The 26,054-nt window shown below is 39.8% G+C and overlaps 1 protein-coding gene and 1 long non-coding RNA gene across 3 annotated transcripts in view; both read left to right on the forward strand.

Annotated features, from left to right (window-relative positions):
- Window positions 1–1,645: 1,645 nt before the first annotated feature.
- PPP2R5E (protein phosphatase 2 regulatory subunit B'epsilon) overlaps window positions 1,646–26,054 on the forward strand; it is a 156,172-nt gene continuing 131,763 nt past the window's right edge. The window contains exons 1-2 of one of the 2 annotated variants that reach the window (XM_040226306.1): window positions 1,646–2,247; window positions 4,447–4,610. In XM_040226306.1, the coding sequence (XP_040082240.1) occupies window positions 4,454–4,610 (157 nt within the window). In that variant the 5' untranslated portion in view covers window positions 1,646–2,247; window positions 4,447–4,453. The remainder of the gene's footprint in view (window positions 2,248–4,446; window positions 4,611–26,054) is intronic. The other variant, XM_040226307.1, reaches the window with a different exon arrangement.
- LOC120852840 overlaps window positions 4,623–26,054 on the forward strand; it is a 28,003-nt gene continuing 6,571 nt past the window's right edge. The window contains exons 1-2 of the long non-coding RNA XR_005718668.1: window positions 4,623–5,364; window positions 7,056–7,067. This is a non-coding gene — a long non-coding RNA (uncharacterized LOC120852840). The remainder of the gene's footprint in view (window positions 5,365–7,055; window positions 7,068–26,054) is intronic.

Raw genomic sequence — 26,054 nt, forward strand, 5'->3', positions numbered from 1 at the left:
ATGGGAAATTGAGATGTGGAAATGCAAGTTTCTTGAAGGTGGGAGGGAGACTGGAATTCTAGCCAGTTTTATAATGCTTAGGGGAGATGGAACTTTTCAGAGCACACACACACTACAGTGGCCAATCACCTGGAGCCAGTCGGGGAAGCCCGCTTCCATCTAAGAGCACCAACTTTTTCGGCTTCCTATATTTTTAATGACAAATTTTTTCATTCAAGACTCATTTTTGGGGATATGCATAGAAATTTGCAACACTTGAGTGTTAAACAACACAAACAAGAGAAATAAAAGCATTTCCTTTTCCTGCTGTTAGTTGTATGCATGGGACAGTTTTACTTACATGGAAAACATGATATAATGCCAAGTGGAAAAATTAAAAGTCTACAGAATGGAATACATAATCAATTTTAAAGAAGAAAATGCTGGAGAGAAGTACACCAAAATGCTAACAGTAGTTGTCTCTAGGTTGAATGATTATAAATGCTTTTTTTTTTTCATTTTCCAAATTTTGAACATTTGGTACCTTGGCATTTGTACTTCAGAATTTTTTTTTTTTCACCCTCTCAAAAGACAAATGTAGCATGCACTCGAACAGAGCAACGGTTCAAGAATATTCTCTGGTAATGCACCACTTCGCCTGTTCACTCAGTCGTGTCCGACTCTGCGACCCCATGGACTTCACCACTTGGCCTAGGGCTCACCAAGAATGCAACCATGTCTCTAAATATTTAATCACTTGTTCTAGCTAGAGTTAAGTGAAGCCTTCGCCACAAACTCTTTCGGATCCAACTTGCCAATTAAAAGCTCCCAAACTCCCACAGTTTGGAGCTGGGCTTCCCTGAGCTCTGTGCAGCGGGTTAGCCCAAGCGGCTGTTCTCAGTAAATGATCTCGGGGCTTAGAGACAGCGTTCCCACCTGCGCCCGCCACACCGACCTGGCCCCAACCAGGCTTGCAGCAGCTCCAGGGAGCTGACATTCAAAACAGAGGTTCAAGAAAAAGGAGACGAGGACGAGAGAGAATTCGAAGCGATATCCAACCCTTGGCCGGGCCCCAGGGGTTCGGATTTCGGTGCCAGGCCTCCCACAAGGTGGAGCGGAGAGCGACTGCTGGGCGTTTACGGCCGCGAGCCGCGAAGGGCCCATTTACACGAGCAGCGGCGCTGGTTCCCGTCGCGAGTGGACTACTCGAGCCCAGAAGGGCCAGTCTCGCGGCTGAAAGGGGAGCAATCGAGGGCCAGGGATTACCCGACCCTTGCCCTCGGAATCCTCAAGTTGCAGACGACCGCCGCCCAGAGGTTCCGCACTGCACAGAAACCCTTCGTATTTAAGTCCGCTACACACCTCCCGAGCTTTAGCAGCTCCAGTTAGGCCTAGTCGCTGCAGCAGCTCTTTTCATCGGCCTACCCTACGGTTTGGCGGAAGCGGCGGCAGCGCGGCCTGAGAACGCAGCTGCATCCGGGTTCTTCTCGCCTTAGTCCAATCCTCGGTCTCCTCTCTTCCCACCCTCCTGTTTCTCCGCCCACTCCCCGCCGCCAATCCGCGATCGGCTCTCAGCTCAACATGCTGACAGGCGAGTGAAGGCGGACGGCGACCAATGAAGCTTTGCTTCCCGTTTGAAGTTTCCAGTGAGTGGGCGCCGGAGGCGGGCGCTGCTGGCGAGAAGGTTCGGTTGCGCGTGTGCCATGGACTCAGCCGCCCGGTGATATTGACAATAGGAGAGAGAAAGGGGCATTGACGGGGACCCACCGCGGGTACCGAACTGAGGCTCTGGCAGCAGCGGCTCCAGCCCCAGCGACTCCTCCTCTTTCTCCTTCCTTCTCCTGCTGCCGCTGCGGCTTCAGTCTTCCTCCCTCCCTTCCCCCCTCCCCTCGTCGTCGCTTCTGCCGCCGGGTCCGAGGCAACGAGCAGAGGCGCCGCCCGCCGGGAATGTGAGCGAGGAGCCACCGGCGGAGCCGCAACGGGGTCGGTGCCGATTTGATGGGACGGGCCCGCGGGGGAGGATCGTGAGGCCGCTGCCGCCGCGGGAGCGCTGAGGTTCAGGTCCGGCTGTGAGGCCTAGAGGCGCCGCCGCCGCGGAACCGGAGGGACGCCGCGCCGGACAGCCGTCGCCCCGGGCTCCCTGCCGCTGTCCGGACCTCCCCCTGCACGTCCCTGTCCCGCCACCCGCCCCCGCTGCGGCCCTCTCTCCCGTCTCCCGCCCCTCCGAAACCCCAGATCATCTTTGGATTCTTCTCCAGAAGCTTCAAGGTAACTTCGTCCCTCCAGCCCCGCGGCTTGTCTGCTTCCTTTCCTCCTTGCTTGCCTCTTCCCCGTCCTCCTGGAGAACCGGCAGGGCACCGGCCTCGGGAAAGGCCTGGCCCGAGCTGGCGAGGGGTGCGGTGGGATGAGGTGCGGGAGAGAGAGCGCCGGTCCCACTTGTCTGATTTACCTGCAATTGCTTCTAATGTTGTCTCTCGTTCTGTTTGCCCCCTCCCCCCCTTTTTCTCCACCTTCCGGCACTGGAGGCGTATTCTTGTCCCCCTTTATCCACTGATGGAGGCGGAGGGGGGAGGAAAGGGGGATTGGTGTGGTGAGAAGGATTCTGTAGCAGCTTAGCTTCTCCAGGGCTTCGGGTGGTGGGGGGATGGGGTGGGTGGGAGCAAAGGGAGTATGAGAGCATCCCTACAGACCAACCCCTTGTCTGTCTTTCTCCTCCACCCCAGCACCCACTTTGGATTATCCTGAGCCTTGGAAATGCCCTGTGCCTGCTGCTCAGAGGATGATAAAGCTTGGGCGCTCTAGTTCGGGGCGAAACCTGTTTCCCCGGGCTTTGCACCGACCCGCTGCTACTGCACGTTCAGTTCTGCAGCGCTTTAGGGTTGAGATCCTTGACGTTTATCCTGGGCCGCGGGCATAAGGGTCAAGTGATTTAAAAAAAAAAAATTTTTTTTTTTCTTTTGCTACCAGTAACTTATCTCTAAGATGAGACGTGAAGAATAAAGGGGAGACAAAACGAGTGATGGAGAAACAGGATTTACGGAAATTTTGTGTTGTGAGGGTTACATGTAATCTAAATAACTCACATACCAGATTGGAAAAGAAAGCTGCCCCTAAATTTACAACATAAAAATGTGATGTGGAGCTTCTTGTAAATGCAGTCATTATGAATTTTTAAGTGATCTTACTTCTACAGTCATTCATGCTTTGCAATTATCTATCACATTGTAGTTGAGGCTAAATTAGGTAGATTGCAAAAAAACTTTTTTAAAAAAGAGCCAAACGGGACTTAAGCATCCCAAACCTCACCACTATAAGGTCTTGTTTGTTCTTGGTTTCTGTTTTTGTTATTTTTGCTCTGTCAAAATCCAGCTAATCCAGGTAACTTTATTTTCACACGTTCAGAAAGAAACTCCCTTACTCTTTTATTTAGAGGTTAAAAACCACTCATGTTATGTAGGGATGCCAGGTGAGTGATTGCATTTCAGCCTTTCCACTATGTGCCTTATTTCTATTCAAGACTGCCATTTATTTTACATGGGGCATGGTGGAGCCTCTGTGCCATGGAAATGAGGGCATCTGTTTAAATTGGTGAATGAAACTGAGCTTAATGCTTGTTACTTTTAGGAAATAGCCTTCATTTTAATAATTTGAGAAGGTTAAAGAAAATCTCAAGGAACTGTTCTGTTCCATTAGTTTGATGGAATGAAAATTAATATTTGAGGATGAACTTCAAGGGAACTCAACTTTGTTGTCTAAGTAAGCTGTGAATTTAGGTTCTACGTCAATTTTGATGCACGATTTCATCATAGTTTTTCAGCTTTAGTAACATCAGATGTCTTCTTTCAAAAAGACTTCTTTGAAATGATTTTAATTATGCCCTTTATGTGTTCTGTTTAAAGCAATCTAGCCTGTCTTCATTGGTGGTATGGTGTCGTTTATCTTACCTAGGATATTGCATTAAAAAGTCATGCCTTGTTAGTTCAGAAATTGTAAATTTCACCTTGCTGTGATCCATTGGTGTAGATTCTTGAAGTACCATAAGGATTTCAACTCCAGAGCCCATTCATAGTATTAAATATCTTGGGAAAATGTATTGATGGAAGTTTTCCAGTTGCAGAATACCTCCAAAATTAATTTAGGATCTCAAGATGAGAAGAGCTGTGCAGTTAAAAAATGAGTACAGGGCTTAGAAGAGTTTTTTCAGGTATAAATGAACATCTTTACTGCATATTGTAGACGCAGCACAAGGCATTAGCGTTACAATATTGTTTATATAGTACTTATATTCTATTTTCCACCAAGTTTTTCTGTTTTCCCATTGAATATAGAACTGTTAATTGATTTTATTTACTTTTTTTACCCCATATTCACATTTTCAAAAAATGTGTGTGGGGATTTTAGAATTTGTGTAACTCACTAGTTTGCTTCCACCTTGGGGGTATGTGGATGATACTTCTTTCTCTTCAGTAGGGATATGTCCTCAGCACCAACTACTCCTCCATCAGTGGATAAAGTAGACGGATTTTCTCGGAAGTCCGTCAGAAAAGCCAGACAGAAGAGGTCGCAAAGTTCCTCACAGTTTAGGTCTCAAGGCAAGCCTATTGAGTTAACACCTCTGCCGCTGCTAAAAGGTAAGGCTCATGACCAGGTGATGGATTCCTTTTCAATTGATCTTTTTATATCTGTATATAATTTTCTTTTTGTAAGTTCCATATTTGTTAAAATTCTTTGTTGGAAGTTGAAGGAATGGACTTTTCAAACATGTTTTAGACAAGTTACTGGTCTGTGACCAGGTATACCCACTCCCCCTTTTAGAGGGCTCAGTTGAACCTACATAGCCATGGACAGATGAAAAAAAACTTATTATTAGGAGTATCTCTAACATTGGTAAATAGAAAAACTGAACGCTACAGAAACTTTAAGATGTCTGGGTCTGTGTTTTTCTTTTTTGCTTTTGTTGAGATTTAGATGTATACGTTGTATGCAATGACACCTATAAATTGTATAATCTTAATCACAGGAAGTAGTAGAGGATATGGTACCATTAACTTACATATAGAAAATGATACTTGAAATAATTCATTTTTTCAAATTGAGAAAAAATGGTCAGTAATTGATTACACACATTCTTGTTTTCAGATAGTACAAACAGGAAATGGATTTGATGATCATTCTTGTTTGTGGAATTAATTATGGATAAGTTCTTATGAGAACTGTTTTTTTCTAAATTAGTCTTTATTCTCAAAGGAAATTAAAAAACTTGGTTTCCTTTAAGCTCAAAGGAAATAAAAAACTTGGTTGCTAGTTAGTGCACATTTATTTCTATAATGATTTGTGAAATTGTTACCAAGGTATTATAAGAAAGGTATCATAAGAAAAGCTGGAGTGGGACTAGAAAATGTAGCATAGGATATGTTAAGCTTCTGTTTTTCCCATAGGAATTTATGCTTATGTTTTTCCCAGTGTAAACTTGAAGTTGGTGGACATGAAATGAATATTGATTACTGTAGAGATGATATATCTACAGTAATCAATATATATATATCTACAGTTATCAATATATATAACTGTAGAGATGATATATCTATAGTTAATAAGGATGAGCTCATATGAGTTTGGTGGAGAAAATTTTTGACTAAAGATTTTGCTGGTAAAAGTGAAAATAGTCTTTATAAGACTTCGAAAGAAAAATGAAAGAAAAACTTGCTAGGGATAAAAGTAGCCATGCTTGAACTACAAAGTTGGGAGGTATATTTGGGTTCTTTACTAAATTATTTAGTCTGAAATGGACAGGTGATAACTACTATCATCTCTGTCTTGCAAAGAACTTTATTCTGAGGAAGCAGTTTAAACTTTCTTAGAACAGATTTAAACTTTGTTATATTAATTTCTTGGGGTCCATGGTAAACATTTAAATTGGAATTTAACTGACCACTCAGAGCCATGATGCTGGTTTTGTGAGTAGTGAAAGAGGCATGCATGAAGCAGATTTGGCTCATGTTTCAACACTTTGTTGTTTCTTAACTTATTTAAAAAAATGTGGTAAAATATATATAACATAATATTGATCATCTTACCTATTTTTAAGTATGCATTAAGCATGGCATTTACCTTTGTGTTGTGAAGGCATCCATCCCCATCTCTCATCTCCAGGACTTTTTCATCTTTCCCCAACTGAAATCCTGTGTCCATTAAATAAATACTGCCTCCCCATTACCTCTGCCCCTAACCTCTTTGCAGCCCTCATTCTACTTTCTGTCTATGAATTTGAATACTTTAGGTATCTTGTGTAAGTGGAATCCTACAATCTTTGTCTCTCTTGTGGTTGGCTTATCTTGCTTAGTGTAATGTCCTGACGATTCATCCATGTTGTAGCATGTGTCAGAAGTTCTTTCCTTTTTAAGGCTGATTAATATTCCATCACACACACACACACACACACTCACGCACACAAAACTTACGTTTTTACATCTTTTGGTATTGAGAATAATGCTGCTATGAACATGGGTGTATAAATATCTATTTGAGTCCTTGTTTTCACTTCTTTTGGGTATATACCCAGAAGTGGAACTACTAGGTCATATGTTTAATTTTTTGAGTAATTGCCATGCTGTTTTCCACAGCAGCTGCACCATTTTACATTCCTAGCAGGAATGTAAAATGCCCAAGGGTTCTTCCAATTTCTACACATTCTCACACTTACTCTTTTCTTTTTTTGATAATAGCAATCATAATGTGCATAAAGTGGTAGTTATTGTGGTTTTTATTTCCCGAATGATTAGTGATACTGAGCATCTTTTCATGTATTTATTGGCTATTTGTATTTCTTTTTCTCATGTTTTAAACGTAGTCCAGTAGTACTGAAAATTTTCAAGATTTCTGCTCTCCAAAAATGTGATTTTTGTGAACTTGTATATTTTGCCAGCATAGGAGCATTGGAGAGCAACAGGATCATATAATACTAGATACACCTGCAAGCTTAATTCCAGACGGACTAAAAGTGATTCTTGTGTAATAAGCGTGTTTTGGGAAAATACTTAGGAAGCATTCCGTAAGATAGATTTCCATAGCTGTAGAATAACAAAGAAGTAACAGTCATTTACAGATTTTAGAAATGTGTGTATGTTCTTGATGATTATAGTGAATGTAGAGAGTTTGTTGAATGACATTTGTTATTCTTACAATGGATTAACTTTTGTTTGTTTGCCTTCTTACAACTTTAGGAAGTGGTTTATGAACATAATGAAAATGTAAGATGAATTTCTTTTCTTATTTTGCCATTTCCTTAGGAAAAACCAGAATAAATTATATATGCATGCCAAAGGCTAGCTACTGATTTAATTTTCTATAGAATTGTTTTGACTAACTTGGAAGGCTTGAGTTAATTTTATTTGAGGGTGTAATATAAAGTACAGTTGAATTTTGGGGGTTGCTTTAAAGAATAAAGTAAAAACATGTCCTTAAGGTCTTTAATTTTAGGGGAGTTTGAAAATGGAAATTGTATAAACATCGTAATTATGAAACATTTTTAACATAATTTTTGAAAGCTCAAAAATTAGGTATTCATTAATGATCACTTATTTTGTGTGTTTGCCCTATAAAAATGTTTATTATAGACATCATAGTATTTGACTGACTTGGCTCAGATGGTAAAGCGTCTATCTACAATGCGGGAGACCCGGGTTCGATCCCTGGGTTGGGAAGATCCCCTGGAGAAGGAAATGACAATCCACTCCAGGACTATTGCCTGGAAAATCCCATGGACGGAGGAGCCTGGTAGGCTGCAGTCCATGGGGTCGCAAAGAGTCGGACACGACTGAGGGACTTCACTTCATTTCATAAGTAACACTACCATTATTGCTTAGCATTTTAAAAGTCTCTTTATTTGCAGAACTGTAAAAATGTGAAAGGAAACTTTCATCTCTTTTGCTCTTTTTCTAATAGGTGGGGTTTTGAAATTTGTATCAGTGATTTTATTTTCTGCAGAAAGCAACACCAGCACATAGTTCTGTCTGTGTTAATATATTAGAGTGACCTGGCTTTTCCTGCAATTGTGAAATTGCAGGATAGACCTTGACATATAGACATCTGAATTTTGTCCATGAAGTACTTCTGAAAGTATTTTCAGAAGGTCCTAAAGTTTTTAAGCTTGAAGGACTTTTCCTCATTTTCCTGGTAAGGGAAATTCAGTAGAGGTTGAGTACCTTATGAGCGTCATAAGAAAGTAAAGACTTCGATGCTTTCTGGGTACCTGCACAGCAGGACATGAAGCAGACTTTGACAGGTACCTAGGACGAGATAAACACTTAGGCAGATACACACACACACACCCATGAATAATAATTGCAATAATAATAATAACTACTAGGAGTTATTATCTGGTTAAGTGGTTTATGTTCTCCACCCACTCCTTATTTCCTTCTCTTTTTAACTTTAAACGATTATATAAATTTAGATTTGAGGGAAATGTTTTTGAAAACTACCACCTTTTTGAAAATGTGATTATAATGAAAGTGGCATCATTGTTGCTAGGCTCACAATTCATCATACGTCTCTGAGGCATTTTGCTTATAGTTTGAACAGTTGGTATCAAACATTCCAAAAACTTTGATGCCTGGAGGTGCTGTTCAGCAGAAAGAAACTCTTTGCCTCTTGATATTGAAACCTTTAGATGGGTAACATTTCTGTGACACTCATTCTCTGATTTTTTTTTTTAACTTTAGGCTTATGATTCAGCATACATTTTTATTTTATAGGGTGACAGTTTGTAAGGACTTAAATAATTTCAAGTTAAAATTAGTTTTTGTGCTTTTGAAATTGTTAGATGGGATAATTCCTCTCTTTCATTTGTATCTGGTTTGTGTAGTGTATAGGAAAATGCAGATAGAATTCCCAGTTTTTATAACGATTTAGGGCTCTAAACTGTATTTATGATGAGAATGATCGCCTAAGAAATAGTGTCCTTGATTTTAGTGTTCACCTTCCTCTGTGGAGGTTATGTTGCAGTGTTACATGGGAGGAGGTACATAAGCTTTATTTCCTGCAGGAGTTCTAGCTAACTTATAGCTTTGTTGCCCAGGGCAAGTGAGTTAACTTCAGAAAGCTTGGTTTCCATATCTATCAAATGGGAATGATAATAAAAATCAAGAGATATGGCAATACCACATCCAATACATTACTAACTATTGTCATTTAACGGAGATTTCAGAAGTTAGATATGAATAATGTGAAATTATTATTTGACCTTTTATATTTTCATAGCAAAAAGTTGAAACTGGAAATTTCTCTGAAAATTAGGAAACAAGAGCATAGTTTTGTGGTCATGAACCTCTTTCAACCCCCAAATATGAAGAAACAGTGTGCAAATATGTTGACTTTAGTAGACTAGTTATTTTAAATATCTTTATCTGAAGATTTTTTTACCTTCTGTATTGCTATCCTGCCACATATTTGAGTGTAATGCTTTTTTATTTTTTAACTTAGAAGTGTTTTGAATAGATAGTAGAGTTATATGGTTCAAATTTTGAAAAATACAAAAGGATATGTAATGAAAAATCTTCCTTCCAAGTTGGTTTTCCTAGTTAGTTCCCCTTCCCAGAAACAGGCAGCCATAATATACTTGTATTGTAGGTATAGGCTTTTTTAAACCCTTGATTTAATTTGAAATGCACTGAACAGACTGAAATTATATGCACATTTTATATGCATATGTCCATTTTTTTAAAAATTGGAAGATTGTATAGTATTTTTCAAATTCTTGAAGGGGTATTGGAATCAAAAAAGGTTAAGAACCATTGATCTAGTGATCTAGTTTGTACCTTAGATTAGTGATGTATATTCTTTATTTTCTTTTCCATTATGGTTTATTACAAGATATTAAATATAATTCCCTGTAGGGCCTTGTTATTTCCCTGTTTTATAGTAGTTTAAATCTGCTAACCCCAAACTCCTCTAATTTATTAACCCCCTCCCTTTCCCCGCTTTGGTAACCATGAGTTTTTCTTCTATGTCTGTGAGTCTGTTTCTGTTTTATAATTTGTAATTGATGTATATTCCTTAGGCAACTAAATTGTAGTGTGTGTGTATGTTATGTGTGAATGGTTTTTAAAAAAATAATCATAAGCTTTGCTTTTGAACCAGAGAACATCTGTAAGTTAATAGGTGTTATGTTCAGCTTTGCAGCCTTTGAAGCAATGTGGTAATATTTTTCTTTGGGAGAAGAAATTATAAGATTTTGCACAAAACCAAATCTCAAATTACACTGTTATCATGTGTGAAAGATTACAGTAGTTGTAGTGAAGAGGTATTTCATTCACTTTTAGGTGGGAATTTATCTATCTTTCTTTATACATATATGTATAAATCTCTGTGTGTGTGTGTGTGTGTATATATATATATATATATGTATATCTGTATGTGTATATATATAGCTAACTATGTCTATATCTATCCTAATAGTCTGTTTCTGTAGAATAGAGAAAATTCCCATACAGAGTCTTACGTGGGCCAATATAAATTGAGAGTAAGCATTCTTGATTTGTGAATGATTTAAAAGTAGAGTGGCAGCTTGCATTTATATTCATCCCATCTGAGTATGATAATTACTGCTTAATTCTTAACCTAGGGTTCATGGATTTCTGTTTGGGGATAGGGTGTATGTGTTATAGACGGGCTTCAAGTTTCTAAGAACCTCCTAAAATTTTATGTAAAGTTTCTGTGTATGTGCATTTTTTTGGGGGGGGAAGACAGAGTTCATTGCTTTCATCAGATTCTCAAAAGATTTAGCATAATCATTACTGCTCTTTCCCCAGAGTTAAGAGCTTCTGGCTTACACTAAAAGATTGGGAAATTGTTATTATTATTACGGTTTTTCCTGTGTATCAGGTTAGCTTTGTGTGTGCACAGATGCATTGGATACTTATCAGTAAATATTGTAAGCTTTAAACAGAATTCATCATAAAGTGGGTCTCTCCAGGATATAACCCATCCAAGAAATAAAAATGAATTAAATTGTGAAATAAAACCTCTCATAAGGTGAGGTGGTCCTTTTCTACTTAGAACTTTCTTCTCTGTGTATTATTCTTCAAATTTCAGCTCAAATGGGACCTTCTTACGGACCATCCTGCATCACTTTAAAAAATAATCTTTGACATTTTTATCATTTTATTGTTTTTTAGCATCATATTTATAACCTGAAATTATTTTATCTTTGTTCACTTGTATGTTATCTGTTTCTCATCACCCATGAGAATGTAATCTTTAGTGTGAATACCTTGTTTCACTTATCTCTAGGGCCTAGACCAGTTTGCCTCATACATAGTTGGTATTCAGTAAGCATTTGTTAGCAAATGAATGAACATTGTTAGATCACAATATTGAGATTATTAGTAATAGCAGTATAGACATTTTTTTTCCTTTCTAAATATTAAAATTCTTCCCCTCAAATCCAGGCCATGCAGATTTTAACTAGTAATTTACACAAAATAGTAAACTTGTTTAATGAAGATTTTTCAGTTTTAAAGGATCAAATTGCTAAGTGTTCACTTAAAATGCTGAGAATGGGTTTATGTTCTGTGTAATTCTGCTTGTTTCAGGTTAAAAACAGAAGTGGTATCTTGTGGAGAGAGAATAGAGTGGATTATATGTAAGGTAGACTAAGAGTCATTCCTTTTACTTAGGGGATTCATCACTTTGATTTTGCACAAGTTAAGATGTTAAGTACAATGAAATTTCTTTTCTCTGCTGGAGTTTGGGGACTGAATTATAAGCTGATAAGATCATCAGATGTTCTTTCTTAATATAGTTTGAGAGAATATCTGATTTATAATGGACTTTCAGAGCAGTGTTTTATGGTCAAATTTTCTCATCTTTAAAACTTTCATTTTATAATAATGTTAACTCTTAATATTAATTAGATTTTGTAGTACTTGAAAAAGAACAGTAAAATTTCCCCATATTCCATAAAGGCTAACTAAAGTAATTCTTTTATTTGTTTGCCAATGACATTCTCTTTTACCACTTAAAAATACTTTTCTACTTTTGGTATTGTAAGATTTTATTTAAAAAACCAGGGATCTTATTTTTATTTTGTAGTACAATTAGGCATAAAGAACTTAAGCATATGTTAACTGTATATTATTATTGTTACCTAATATATAAAATTATATACATAACATATGTTACTTGAGGGAGGCAGTTACCCTCCCTGATGTAAGAATGGTCTCTGGGTCACACACACGGAGGTTTGAATTCCAGGTCCTTCACAGCCATGTGACTTCTGAGTATTGGCTTTATATCTTCAAAACTGAGAGTGTATTAGAACCCATCTAAGAGAGTCAGATTAAGTACCATCAGGCAGGTAAAACATTTTGCTCAGTGCTGGGGACATTGTAGGAATTGAAGAGTATTAACTATCACAGTTATGGTAAGAACTGCGTAGTGGAAAATGCTTACCAGTGTTTTCAGTTGGATTTTTTATTTAATTCATTACATGGATTATTTCCACTTAGGTAGAAAGATATGCAGTGAGTGGAGCTATGAGAATTACACTTTAAAAGCAAAAGAGGGAACTGGTTCTTGTGGAACAATCTCAGCATTATTGTTGTCAGTTTGAAACCAACTTCTCATTTCAGGAGTAAGGAAGATGGCTAATGTGATTATTTTCAAGGGAAATTCCATTTGTGGAGAGTTACCCAGGAGAAACTATTGTTAGGTAAACTAATTTTGGAAGCTGTCTAGTAGGACAGGATTTACAAACTTTTTTTGTGATCGCTTACTCCTGTCAGTAAAAGTAACATGTATTTCTGTTTATATATTATATATATATGTGCTATTATGTAAATATGTAATGCGCGTTAAGAACATACACAGACGTAGAAAATTAAAAAGGATGATACTGAAAAATATAATGTGTAGATGTTCTTAATACTTCGTTTTTTAACCTCCTTTTCCCTTGCCCGCCCTCCCAGCACATTCACTGGCCTTGACATCTCTTTATTTTGATGTTTTGCTTTAAAGAGAGAACCTTCTTTTTAGGTTTTGAGCCTTGTTAAATTTATAGCATTTTGTTTTGAGCCAGAAAGAGTTGACACTGAACCCAGATGTGGAGAGTTGAATGTGAACACTTCTTTCTTTATCTTCTTGAGGTTTTTGTCCAGGCTTTTGAGTTTATTGCACCTTAAAGAAACAAAATCTAAATGGACGATATTGCCAGTTTGAATATTGTAGATGGTTCCTTGTTGAGGGCTCTTTGCTGTTGATGGGTAGGTTTCAGAGGGCTCGTGAATTTAACCCTCGTGAAATTCCAGGCAGTATTTTATGTCTCTGTGCAGATTGACATTTTTCTGGGCATAGGGTTTAGAGTGTTTATCAGATTCTCGAAAGGAGTTTCTCCCAAAGGCTAACTAGCAACCATTGCCTTGGGTAGTGGGTGTCCATTTGCTTAGAGCAGAAAGAGAGAGAGTTTGTCATATGACCCCTTTCTATAGAAGGGAGATCTCATGTCAAGAGATTTCTCCTGCCTGTGTCTTCTGATTTTTAATTCTTTTTGGTATCAAACAGAATTTTAAAAGATGTTTGAAGGTAGAAGTTGCTACGTGACTCCAGTGTGGTTGGTTGGAAAATTTTTGATCAGTGTCTTTTGAAAAATTAAGATGAATGAATGTAACTGCCATTGGTAAAATTGAGAGTGCCTGTAAAACAGCATTTTCTCTGGAACAGTATTAGACCAGGAAGAAGTTGGGTGGAGAAGCTCAGGTTATCTTTGCTGGTGAAGAAATAATTTAATAACCGATGAAGCAGAAGAGAAGCACTCTCTCTTGGTTCTGCCCTATGCCGGGCGACGTACCACAGGGTGTTGCATTGACGCTTTGCAACAACACGAAGAGCATGGGATGTTTGCCTTTGGCAGAGGGTAGAGAGAGCCCGAGTTGGGGCCCCAAGCCCATCTGGTTTCAAAGCCGAGGCTTCCTCCATTATATGCATTAGTGGCGGATGAACACAGGTGGGCCCTGGACCTAACAACTTTTTTGCTCATGCTATGCTAAGATGACTTCCTAAGTGAATCATCTTACTGCCTCTTGTAAGAACCCTGAAAATTGTGAGGAGATGAGGTGATGAGAAAGAGAAGCAGAGAATAGAAGAGCAGGGAGCCGCCAGGCTGACAGGAGCACTGTGGTGATGGAGAAGAGTTGAGGAATAGTAGCATGCCTCCCAGACTCAGCTGCTTGGAAATGTCAAGGCAGTGCCACCAAGAGGCGGACAGAAAGGGTAGCTGTTACCTCATGGTGGCAGGGAGAGGGAAGATGCCTCTCTGGACCCCTGTTGTCACTGTCACCGTGAAGTCCAGATAGTTAGAGTTTGATAAACAGGTAGCACTCTTGCCATGGTGGTTTTTTTTTTTTTTTTTCTTTTTCTGGCTGCACAGTGGCATGTGGGATCTTAGTTTCCTGACCAGGGATTGAACCTGCACCCGCTGCAGTGGAAGGGTGGAGTCTTAACCTCTGGACTACCAGGGAAGTCCCTGGCAGTGTTTTTTTTTTTTTTTTAAACCATTCATCTTCCCATCTTTGGGAACTAGCATATTGTAGCAAAGGGTCTTGGGTTCAAGCCTGGGTGATAATTCTAGCTTTGTGAATTGAGATCAGGTATTTAACCTCTTTGGAGCTTCAGTTTCCACTTTTGTAAAGGGGGACTCGTACATCCCAAGGTGGTTGTGAGGAATGAGATAGTGTGGGTAAACTGCTAATGTGTGGTTGGTGGCTTAATAAATAGTCCTTTGCTTGCTTTCTGTTTGCCATTGATCTTTCTTTGAGTCACTCCTGTGGGCCTCCATCATGTTTCAGAGTACACAGTGTTGTGAAGGAAGAGATCTGGCAAAATTCCATTCATTTATGTAGGCACCATGAAAGACTTTTTGTCTTTTTTAAAAAATTTATTTATTTTTAATTGGAAGTTAATGGCTGAACAATGTTGTATTGGTTTCTGCCATGCATCAGTGTGAATCAGCCATAGACACACACATGTCCTCTCCCTTTTGAACCTCCCTCCCACCCCATCCCACTTCTCTAGGTTGTCACAGACCACTGGGTTGAGCTCCCTGCACCATACAGCAAATTCCCACTGGCTATCTGTTTTACATATGGTAATATATATGTTTCAATGCTGCTCTTTCAATTTGTCCCCCATGTCCCCCCAGCTGTATCCGCAAGTCAAAAGACTTTCATCTTAAGGTGAGGTTACATCTTAATATAATTAATTTGTGGTTACCAGTGTCTGGAGCATGGTTCAAAGTAAAACATTAAAGCATGAAAAAGAACTTGGAGAAAATTGGGACTTGCTACCATTTCAGGAAAAGTGCTGTCTTCTGACAGGAAAGATACAGGCTTTGTAATTAGCCTTTCATTGAAACATGCCCAGAAGACCCCCTCCATTGAGAGGTTGCACCTTAACCATACCTGATAAGGGTATACAGTGAGGGTTCAGCGTGGTTCCAGGCTCCCAAGGACCTCTCGGTGTATTCTTACATTAGCAGTTTGGAAATCAAGGCCAGACTGTACCTTCCACATTGTAAACTTGTAACACTTTTTTTGAATGAGTATTTTGAAATTTAAGGACATTTGTAGCAAAAATGATGCTTCTTTTAAGGGTCAGAAGGCTGTTTCAACCTTTGACTCATCAAGTTAAGTTTTTAGAAAGTTATAGTGATGAATCAGAAGGACTGGTGTTTTACCTTAATTTGTGAGCAAAAGTCAAAATGACTTGAAAGCACATTGATACAAGGGACTTTCTAAAAGTTAAAGGAAGTTTCAGTACTCTCCATTCCACCTTGTCTTCCATGCATCCATTTATGTTTCCCTCTTCAGCTACATCTACACGTGATAGAACCAACTGTTATTTTTAATGGTACCTAGTGATTTAGTAAATGGCAACCCACTCCAGTATTCTTGCCTGGACAATTCCATGGACTGTAGCCTACCAGGCTCCAGGCTACCGTTCATGGGATCGCAAAGAGTCGGACACGACTGAGCGACTTCACTTCTCACTTCAGTGACTTAGAAGGGCTTTCTTGGCGACTCAGAGGTAAAGACTCTGCTTGCAATGCAAGGAACGTGGGTTCGATCCCTGGTTGGGGAAGATCCCTGGAAAAGGAAATGGCAACTTACTCTAGGGCTTCCCTCATAGCTCAGTTGGTAAAGAATCACCTGCAATGCAGGAGACCCTGGTTCGATTCCTGGGTTGGGAAGATCCTCTGGAGAAGGGATAGGCTACCCAGTCCAATATTCTTGGGTTTCCCTTGTGGCTCAGTGGGTAAAGAATCTGCCTGCAATATAGGAGACCTGGGTTCCATCCCTGGGTTGGGAAGATCCCTGGAGAAGGGAAAGGCTACTCACTCTAGTATTCTGGCCTGGAGAATTCCATGGACTGTATAGTCCATGGGGTTGCAAAGAGTTAGACGTGACTGAGTGACTTTCACTTCACTAGTGTTCCTGCCTGGGAAATTCCATGGACAGAGGAGCCTGGTGGGCTACGGTCCCTGGGGTCCCAAAGAGTCAAATATGACTTAGGGGCTCAAAACAACAGCAGCAACAACAGTGATTTAGAAATAAAATACATCTCACTTTAAGAAAGGATTCACTGGTGGCTCAGATGGTAAAGAGTCTGCCTTCAGGGTGAGAGACCCAGGTTTGACCCCTGGGTCAGTATGATCCACTGGAGAAGGAAATGGCCTGGAAAATCCCATGGATGAAGGAGCCTGGCAGGCTACAGTCCATGGGGTCACAAAGAGTCGGACATGACTGAGCAACTTCTCTTTTCTTTTCTTTGCTATGCTAAGTTACTTCAGTCGTGTCCTACTCTGTGCGACCCCATAGACGGCAGCCCACCAGGCTCCCCCGTCCCGGGGATTCTCCAGGCAAGAACACTGGAGTGGGTTGCCATTTTCCTTCTCCAGTGCATGAAAGTGAAAAGTGAAAGGGAAGTCGCTCAGTCGTGTCCGACCCTTAGCATGGACTGCAGCCTACCAGGCTCTTCCATCCATGGGATTTTCCAGGCAAGAGTGCTAGAGTGGGGTGCCATTGCCTCCTCCTCCTTTTCTTTAAGAGAGCTTAAAGATGTTTTAATCAATAACAGTTAAGATGAAGTTCTGAAACTCAGTCACTTCAGTCTGGGATGTGACTGGATCTTGGAGATCTGTCTATAACTTTTCAGGTATGAGGAATCTTGGCATAACCTTTGGCTGTTGAGAAAAGCTTGTGCTTTCCTACCTAAACTTAGTTATTTCTTAAAGATTTGAATAGAGCTATATTTTTTTGTGTTTAGACTTATAACTTAACATTGTAAAAGGCATTTTAGCTAATGGTGGAATTTATTTAGGCATTTCTGGTTTAGTGGTATGTTCTAGAAATGGTGTATACTTTAAATACCCTTGGCTTAAGAGTGGTAGGTCCTGTACTCATGCTCTTGAATTTCGGTGAGATTTGAATGAAATAAATTGTGTGCAGGTATTTTTCAATGTGTATATGAAGCAAATACCTGTGAAAGAGTCTGTATTTGACCTGGCTAAATCAGTCACATCCAAGGGACTTAAATTCTCATATTTGAAGTTGTTTTGTGGGCTGTTTAATTCATTTTGTTCATTTATTCCTTCATTCATTCATCAGATTTGTACTTTGTGGTGTGATGTACCAGGCACTGTCTTGGGAACATGGTGATGAGCAAAAGAAGAAGACTGATGAGGTGCTTCTTCTCAAAAGGTCATTGTAGCTGGAGGTCAGAGACTGATGGAGCTCTTCAGGTTGTTGGGCCAAATAATTCAGGCTAGGTTAAAGTTTGTCCTTGATCCTGAGGATATTTGTTGTCTGTTGTTGTTTAGTTCTGTGACCCCATGGACAATAGCCCGCCAGGCTCCTCTGTTCAAGGGATTTCCCAGGACATTTCCTTCTCCAGGGGATCTTCCCAACCCAGGGAATGGGAATCTGCAATGGCAGGCAGATTCTTTACTATTTAGCCCCCAGGGAAGCCCAGGGGTATTTGTACATAGCTGTAAATATACAATGATAGAATATATACATCACCCATAAATAAACCTCCTACTCAGTCAGTCACGAGGAGTATTTTCCCCTCACGTTTATATATTCCCTTTAAAAAAAAAAGTCATTTATTTGTTTGGCTGTACTGGGTCTTGGTTGTGTCATACGGGGTCTTTTGTTGCAGCCCACGTACTCTCTAGCTGTGGTGCTCGAGCTCTGGAGCACACTGATTCAGTAGTTGCGGCTTGTGGGCTTAGTTGCCTTGCAGCATGTGGGGATCTTCCCGGGCCAGGGTTCGAACCCGTGTCCCCTGAACTGGCAGGCACTGGACCACTAGGGAAGTCCTTCATGTTTAAATATTCTTATGTTATGCTTTAACTTTTTTTTTGTTACATGTGATGATTAATAGCACTGTAATTATTTTGAGGTAGTCTTATTATTGGAGTTGGAATTTTATAAAGTTCTTTTTCTTGTCATGGTAACATCATGCTTGTCATTTCTGACACTGAGGTTTCTTTGAAAACAAACCACTTAATCATTACTTGCTTTTTAAAAATTTTTACCAGTTTACTTTCAGACTATAAACATGAAATGTACAAAACGGAAAAAAGTCCATTTAAAACTAAATAAAGTCCACTTGTAGGTCCAACTACATGCTCTATAGATGGCACTGTGTTATTAAAGTGTGTGGTTTTAAGTTTTCATGTTTTAATTCACCCTTATGAACTGCTGTTTGGAATAGTGGGGGACATAATACAGTAGATTTAATTCATTAATAGAAGAAAGGTTTAGAAAGATTAGAGCTAGATGTACTGTCAACACCACTTGAAGCTCATTAAATGAGAATGTAAGCAACAGTGAACCACAGTTAGGCAAAGCAATTAACACCGGTAAGCATTATGGTTACTGTGAAGATTGGGAAAAACAAATAATGGAAAGTATTTTAAATTTGACAGATTGAATGAAGTTAAAAATTGAATCCACCTCTTTATCACTTGCTAATTTTAAAATTTCCCAAGCTATTATGATTTAAATTATTGGGTGTTATCTGTGCTGCGTTCTGTGGGTGGTGAAAATTGAGTGGAGTGAGTGCTTTTCAGTACCAGTGCTTGAAGCAAAACTGGATTTGTGATAGTTTGTGATGTCTCAGACTCCGACTTGTGGGAGTGTACAATAGAATAAATAAAAGAACTGTAGAGTTTGGAGATTTTGACAGTCAGAGCTTGAAGGACCACTCTTGTGCATCAGTGGTTAATGAATTTCAAAATGATTTTAGAATCAATGTACACTCCTCTAAGTGCAAATCTATATTTAATGTTAGCATGCTCTTGGTGAAATTATATTTCTTTGCAGTTTTACTTACTGGAATATTTTCTTTTACTTGTTAAAATAACACTTTACCTTCATATATTTCCTGGCTAGAAAGACACCCCCTTTTTATTCTGTACTATCTCTTAAGGGAATAATTTCTTCACATCAGAGCATTGTAGTTAATAATTGATACTCATTTCTCCATAAATACAAGGATAATTGTGTGGTTATTTGCTCTGCTTGGTGAGATAGTTGTAATGTTTTGCTTGACTCATGTGGAAAAGATGAGAGATCAAGAACTTCTCCACAGGATGGTTTTGAGTGTTGAAGGAGTTAATTTAGCTAATGCTCTGAGTAGGGCCCACCTCATGCCAAGTATTATATAAATGTTAGCTAGCTTTGTCATTGTTGTTACTGTTATTATCATTTATTTATAAATAGTACTGAATTGTATCTTAAGGCTTGGGTTTCAGTTGAATCCTGTGAAGATGATCTATTTTTGTATATCATGTTTAGGAAGTGGGTGTTTTGTTTTTTTAAATCTATTTAGTCTATACATAGACAAAATTGTTTAAGCGAAACAGTGTATTAGTAAATGTATTACATTTACTAATGAACTTTAAAGAACATTTAAAATGAGTTTTTGAGTGAAGAAATATTTGGAAGCTGTAAAAAAAATACGATTACTGAACCCAAGGACTAGTCTAGCCAAGAGTGAGCTGCATTGCGTTACGATGGATGCTGAAGCGTTGTGCTCACCTGTCTTCCCCAGCTGGTGTGCTCGGTGCTCTGAGGAGAGGGAGGCTTGCGGAGTTGCATATGTGTGATGACACTGAACACTGACATGTGAAACATCAGGAGGGACTGTAGGTGGTTGCTAAATGGAGTTAAGACGTTGGTGGATGCTACCTGGACAGATAGGAAATAGTTATCAACCTAACGTCTTTCATTTCATGGGAACATTAGAAAATCGTAAAAAACCAAAGCAACCCCCCAAATCTAAAGAATTTGCTAGGAGTTTTGCAAAAGTATCTTTGGAGTAGGTAGTTTAGAGTATGAATTTCAGGTGTGTTAGAAATTTTCCTTCATCTGTGAGTTTTTACCTAAAGCTGTTTTTATGAACTGAGATTATGGATTTGTTATGTGTGTATAATTTTGATTAGCAGGGAACTTGTATTTAGTCTTTCTTCAGGCCTAAACTAGAAAGTTTTTTTTCCCTTTTTCTTTCCCATGGGAAGTTATGGTTATTACAATGTTCAGACCACTCTTTTCTCATCAGATGGTAAAGAATCTGCCTGCCATGCAGGAGACGTGGGTTCGATCCCTGAGTGGGGAAGATCCCCTGGAGAAGGAAATGGCTACCTGCTTCAGGATTCTTGCCTGGAGAATTCCATGGACAGAGGAGCCTGGCAGGCTACAATGGGGTCATAGTCAGACTTGACTGAGAGACTAACAGAAACCTAGAAGGTTTTTTTCCCTTTTTCTTTCCCATGGGAAGCTATGGTTATTACAGTGTCCTGACCACTCGTTTCTCATACTTGTCTCACGATGATGAGTTTTCCCATTGATATGTCTTCAGTTTCTGTTGAGAAATAATGAATTCAAATAAGTGACTGTGAATTGAAAATGTTCATGAAAACAGCATGTACATACATTGAAGTAGGTATATAATGAGGGAACCAAGGCCCCAAGAAATTATTGGCAGTTCAAAGTTCAGTAGGTGGAGTCAAATTGGAATGCATTCAGAAAAGAACTCTCTCTTCCGAGTGACCTTTCTCCTTGAACTGATAGATGCTGATGATTCTGTTCTACCTTGAATTTTTACTTCTTATCTTAAAGATTTAAAGTAAAGACTCAAACTTGGAGAAATGAAAGCTTCAGTCAAGGCAAGGCACTTTAGGTGTATACTATACTGTTTGACTTCAGCTTTGTTGAAGCAAGAGACAGTTCCTAGACTTTTTCCCCGCTATCTGTTTAGAAAAAAATTTTTAAGACAGATTTTTGACATTTATTTTTCCAGCTTGGTTCCTCTTGCTTAGTTTTTTTTTTTTTTTCTGTCTTTCAGGTGAGTTTACTTCAGGCCATATAGAACTAGCTGTGACTGGGTCATAAATACAGAGGTAGCATGGGAAGCTAGGGAGACTGATGATTAAGACACAAAGATGTTGCATAGCCAGCAAGGTAGGGTTATAGGAAGAGGCTAGGTTTGTGAGCCAGCCAGCCTGACGTCTTGGAATTCCAGCCAGTTTTCCTTGCAAACTGGGTGACTTTGGACACATAACCTTCTCAGAGCGTCAGTTCAGTTCAGTTGCTCAGTCGTGTCCGACTCTTTGTGACCCCATGAATCGCAGCACGCCAGGCCTCCCTGTCCATCACCAACTCCCGGAGTTCACTCAAACTCATGTCCATTGAGTCGCTGATGCCATCCAGCCATCTCATCCTCTGTCGTCCCCTTCTCCTCCTGCCCCCAATCCCTCCCAGCATCAAGGTCTTTTCCAGTGAGTCAACTCTTCGCATGAGGTGGCCAAAGTATTGGAGTTTCAGCTTTAGCATCATTCCTTCGAAAGAACACCCAGGACTGATCTCCTTCAGAATGGACTGGTTGGATCTCCTTGCAGTCCAAGGGACTCTCAAGAGTCTTCTCCAACACCACAGTTCAAAAGCATCAATTGTTCGGTGCTCAGCTTTCTTTATAGTCCAACTCTCACATCCATACATGACCACTGGAAAAACCATAGCCTTGACTAGACTCAGAGCCTCAGTGTACTCATTTGTAAAGTGTTGATAATATCTGCCTTGCAGGATTAGTTTGAGCGGCCATGTCTAAGCTATGTCTCGACCAGTACCTCACGCGTGGCAGACACTTGCTGATTGACCCTTGTCACGGTATTTCCGTCTCTGGGTCAGGGACCGTGTCCATTTGTAATTATGTTCCCACTGTCTAGGATAGTGTCCCTTCACATTGTCCCTCTTGATTGAGTACCTGTTGAGCTGAAGCCATCCTTCAGATAGGAAAGGAATTCTTTATGTATGTAAAGGAGTGCTGACTCATTCCTTTTTCTTTTCTGATTTGTTTCTTAAATATTCTTTTAAACAAATGTACATATATATTTTAAATGAAGAGACTTTTATGTAATGTAGTTGTTTAATAAACTGAACATTGCTTTAAAGACAGATGTTTGTGACTGTGCTTGCCCTGGTTAGGTGGAAAGGTGCTGCTTTGGATAGAGCGCAGTCTCTGTAAGGATTATCTAAAGTTGCCAAGTGCTTTGAAAGGCTTCCTCTTCTGGTTTTATCTTCAGTCTCTTTAGCTGTGATTTAGAGCTGTCTGTGTCTCGTGTGTTGGAGACATAGCGTGAGTGCTTATAGAGTGAATGAATATGTTGATGGTTCAGATATCAAAATTTTGTGGGATCTTCATTGGGTCCTATTTATTTAATCATCTTTGCAAAGGAGAGAGAGTATGCAAACATTAAATGAATTTTAGTACCTTCTTGACAATAAAACCACCTCAGTTTCCTGTCACATCTTAAGTGTAGACCAAACAGACTTGCTGGTTCACAGCAGTTGCTGCTGACACTTAACCCGGCACTTTACTGCTCTCCTTAAAATTCACCATAGAGAAGTTTCCACTGGGTTAGCACCTAGGGCCTGAAAAGCGTCACATTTGTATAGTCTCCTTTGGGTGGATATGTGGGGCCTGTATGAGTGAAAGAGGGAGCTGCAGGAGAGAGTGTGTATGTTCTCGTCTTTTCTCTGTGCTGGCCCACTTTTCTTGTAGGTATTTATGTCATCTCAGATGCACCGGTTCTGGCTCATTTGTGATTAATGAGAAGAAGTGCTGTAAAAGTTACTACTCTGCTCCTCTGTGTAGTTTCTCTTTTCTCTTTAATGGACTTTTTTTCTTCACCAGTCTGTCGTTTGTTTGGTGTGTGTTCAGGAAATCTAAAAAGCTTATTTTAACTCTAGCCTTAAGCTAACATAAAGGAAATATAAAGGAAAAGTTTCTGTTGGTTATTGCAGGAAGCCCTCCCTACTTGTGCTCCCCGCCTCCCACGCCCTACCATCAGTATATTTTTTAATAACTCAGGAAGAAGTGAATTTTAGGTTTTCCATGTTTCTGTCCCTTCATTAGGGAGTATAATTAAGAGGTGAAAGGATTTGATGTGGCTTGCTAAATTTTTGAGTAACATGAGAAGCACACTGAGTGGTTCATATTTTTGAAAATCTGTACAGTATTTGGGAACAATTTCTTTTACTAGAAACTTTATTTTCTGGGCTCTTCATTTTTCTGTGCATACTTCTGATAAGACTCAGTCTGTCTGTCCTTGTTCTTTATACTTGAAAGGAGATGCAATGTATATTCTGAATAGACCAGGCTGTGACCCTGGGAGGCCTTTCTTTGGTGAGCGAGCATAGCTTCAGAAACAGAGGTAATCCGAATCTGTCCCCAGGAATTTCCTTTCTTCCCCGAGACACATTTCCAAATGTCAAATATAAACTAAGCCCATAAACTTTGGCAAGTGCTTTCCTTTAACCATCCAAGCAGTTTCTGTTTCAGTTCCAAAAAAGGTAATTTGCCCCCCCCCCCCATTAAATCTTAGGTTTTCAGATTAAAAAAAAAAAATTTTGTGAGGCAGAGTGGACTGTTAACAGTGATTATCTTTGGGGAAATAAGAGGGTTTCACTTTCTACCTTGACGTTTTCAAACTAGTGAAAGTAAGCAAGTGGGAATAAAATGATCCATTTAACATTGATGATCGTTAGATTAAGCCTTTATATAGTTAGTTGTAACATGAGAAAACATGTATAGGAGTTTATCCATATAGCGTAAATGCTTCTACTGAAAGCAGTTAATAGTCGAAGTGTTATTTGTATGTATGTATATATGTCTGTCCTTCTATCCTTCCACCTTCTATCTACCCATCTATCTGTATCAGTCAAGGAAGAGTGATCTCAAGTTGTGATCTCTTTAATATAATTGGTTTCTTCTCTATAAGGAAACAGTTTTAATTACTCATCTGTCTAGACAACCTTGAAAAAGTATCATTTTTAATGTTTTGAAGGGAGGTAAAGTACTTTGTAATTTTCAGAAATGGTGTGTAGGACATTGTAAAGAAAAAGTCTATTGGTGTGAAATCTTTTATTCTCACGGTTTTCTGAGATGCTTATCTTGGTGATTTTATTTCACAAAGAACTCAGCTCCCTGAGTCTCATACACCACACTTCAGTGAGCTACACAGTAATTTGTGACTTGTGCTCTCTGCTTTTTAATCAGCTTATCACTCATCAACATCATACCCATTTTGTATCAATTTACTTTACAGTTGAAACTTTCTTTTCATGTAATGCCATTAGAGAAACCAGGAGAGCTTAGTGGTTTGCTTTTGATTTGGGGGATCAAAAGGTATTCAGTTAGCTTTTGCTGTTTAACAAATGATTCCAAAACTTGGTGGCTTAAAACAGCCATTTAGTTAGCTCACCATTCTTTGGTTTGGCAGCTGGGGTCGGGTTCAGCTACATGATGGTCCTGGCCTCTGCTGGGCTCACTCTTGGCACCTGCAGTCAGCTGGTGCGTAATAGTGTCATTCACATATCTGATTGTTGGCTGACCATTGACTGGTTTTGGCTGCAGGGGTGTCTGGGCTGTGTGGACTCTCACCATGTAGCAGTTTAGCCTGGTTTTCTTTATGTGGTGGATTGTGGGGTGCTGTGAAACAGTGAGAGAGGGCAATCATTAATGCTTCAGTTCAGTTCAGTTGCTCAGTCGTGTCCGACTCTTTGTGACCCCATGAATCGCAGCACGCCAGGCCTCCCTGTCCATCACCAACTCCCGGAGTTCACTCAGACTCGCGTCCATGGAGTCAGTGATGCCATCCAGCCATCTCATCCTCTGTCATCCCCTTCTCCTCCTGCCCCCAATCCCTCCCAGCATCCAAGTCTTTTCCAATGAGTCAGCTCTTCACATGAGGTGGTCAAAGTACTGGAGTTTCAGCTTTAGCATCATTCCTTCAAAAGAACACCCAGGACTGATCTCCTTTAGGATGGACTGGTTGGATGTCCTTGCAGTCCAAGGGACTCTCAAGAGTCTTCTCCAGCACCACAGTTCAGAAGCATCAATTCTTCGGCACTCAGCCTTCTTCACCGTCCAACTCTCACATCCATACATGACTACTGGAAAAACCATAGCCTTGACTAGATGAACCTTAGTCGGCAAAGTAATGTCTCTGCTTTTGAATATCTATCTAGGTTGGTCATAACTTTTCTTCCAAGGAGTAAGCATCTTTTAATTTCATGGTTGCAGTCACCATCTGCAGTGATTTTGGAGCCCCCCAAAATAAAGTCTGACACTGTTTCCACTGTTTCCTCATCTATTTCCCATGAAGTGATGGGACTGAAATGCCATGATCTTCGTTTTCTGAATGTTGAGCTTTAAGCCAATTTTTTCACTCTCCTCTTTCACTTTCATCAAGAGGCTTTTAATGCTTCAGTACTTTTCAAATCTCTTGCATTATCTTTGCTGTTATCTTATTGGTCAAAGCAAGTTACAAGCAAGCTGAAATCCTTAGGGTGGAGAAAGACTCCACCCCTTTGTGGGAGGAGCTCTAACACTGTATTGCGGTGTCATGAATACAAGGAGGAGAAGAAATTGTGGCCATTTTTGCAGTCTGCGAAAGATAATCTGAGGACTTAAGGTCTTGGTTCAGTGGATATTGTCTCTCTTTTGAAATACAT

The sequence above is a fragment of the Oryx dammah genome, unplaced genomic scaffold (assembly GCF_014754425.2).
Source record: "Oryx dammah isolate SB20612 unplaced genomic scaffold, SCBI_Odam_1.1 HiC_scaffold_26, whole genome shotgun sequence".
Taxonomy (NCBI): domain Eukaryota; kingdom Metazoa; phylum Chordata; class Mammalia; order Artiodactyla; family Bovidae; genus Oryx; species Oryx dammah.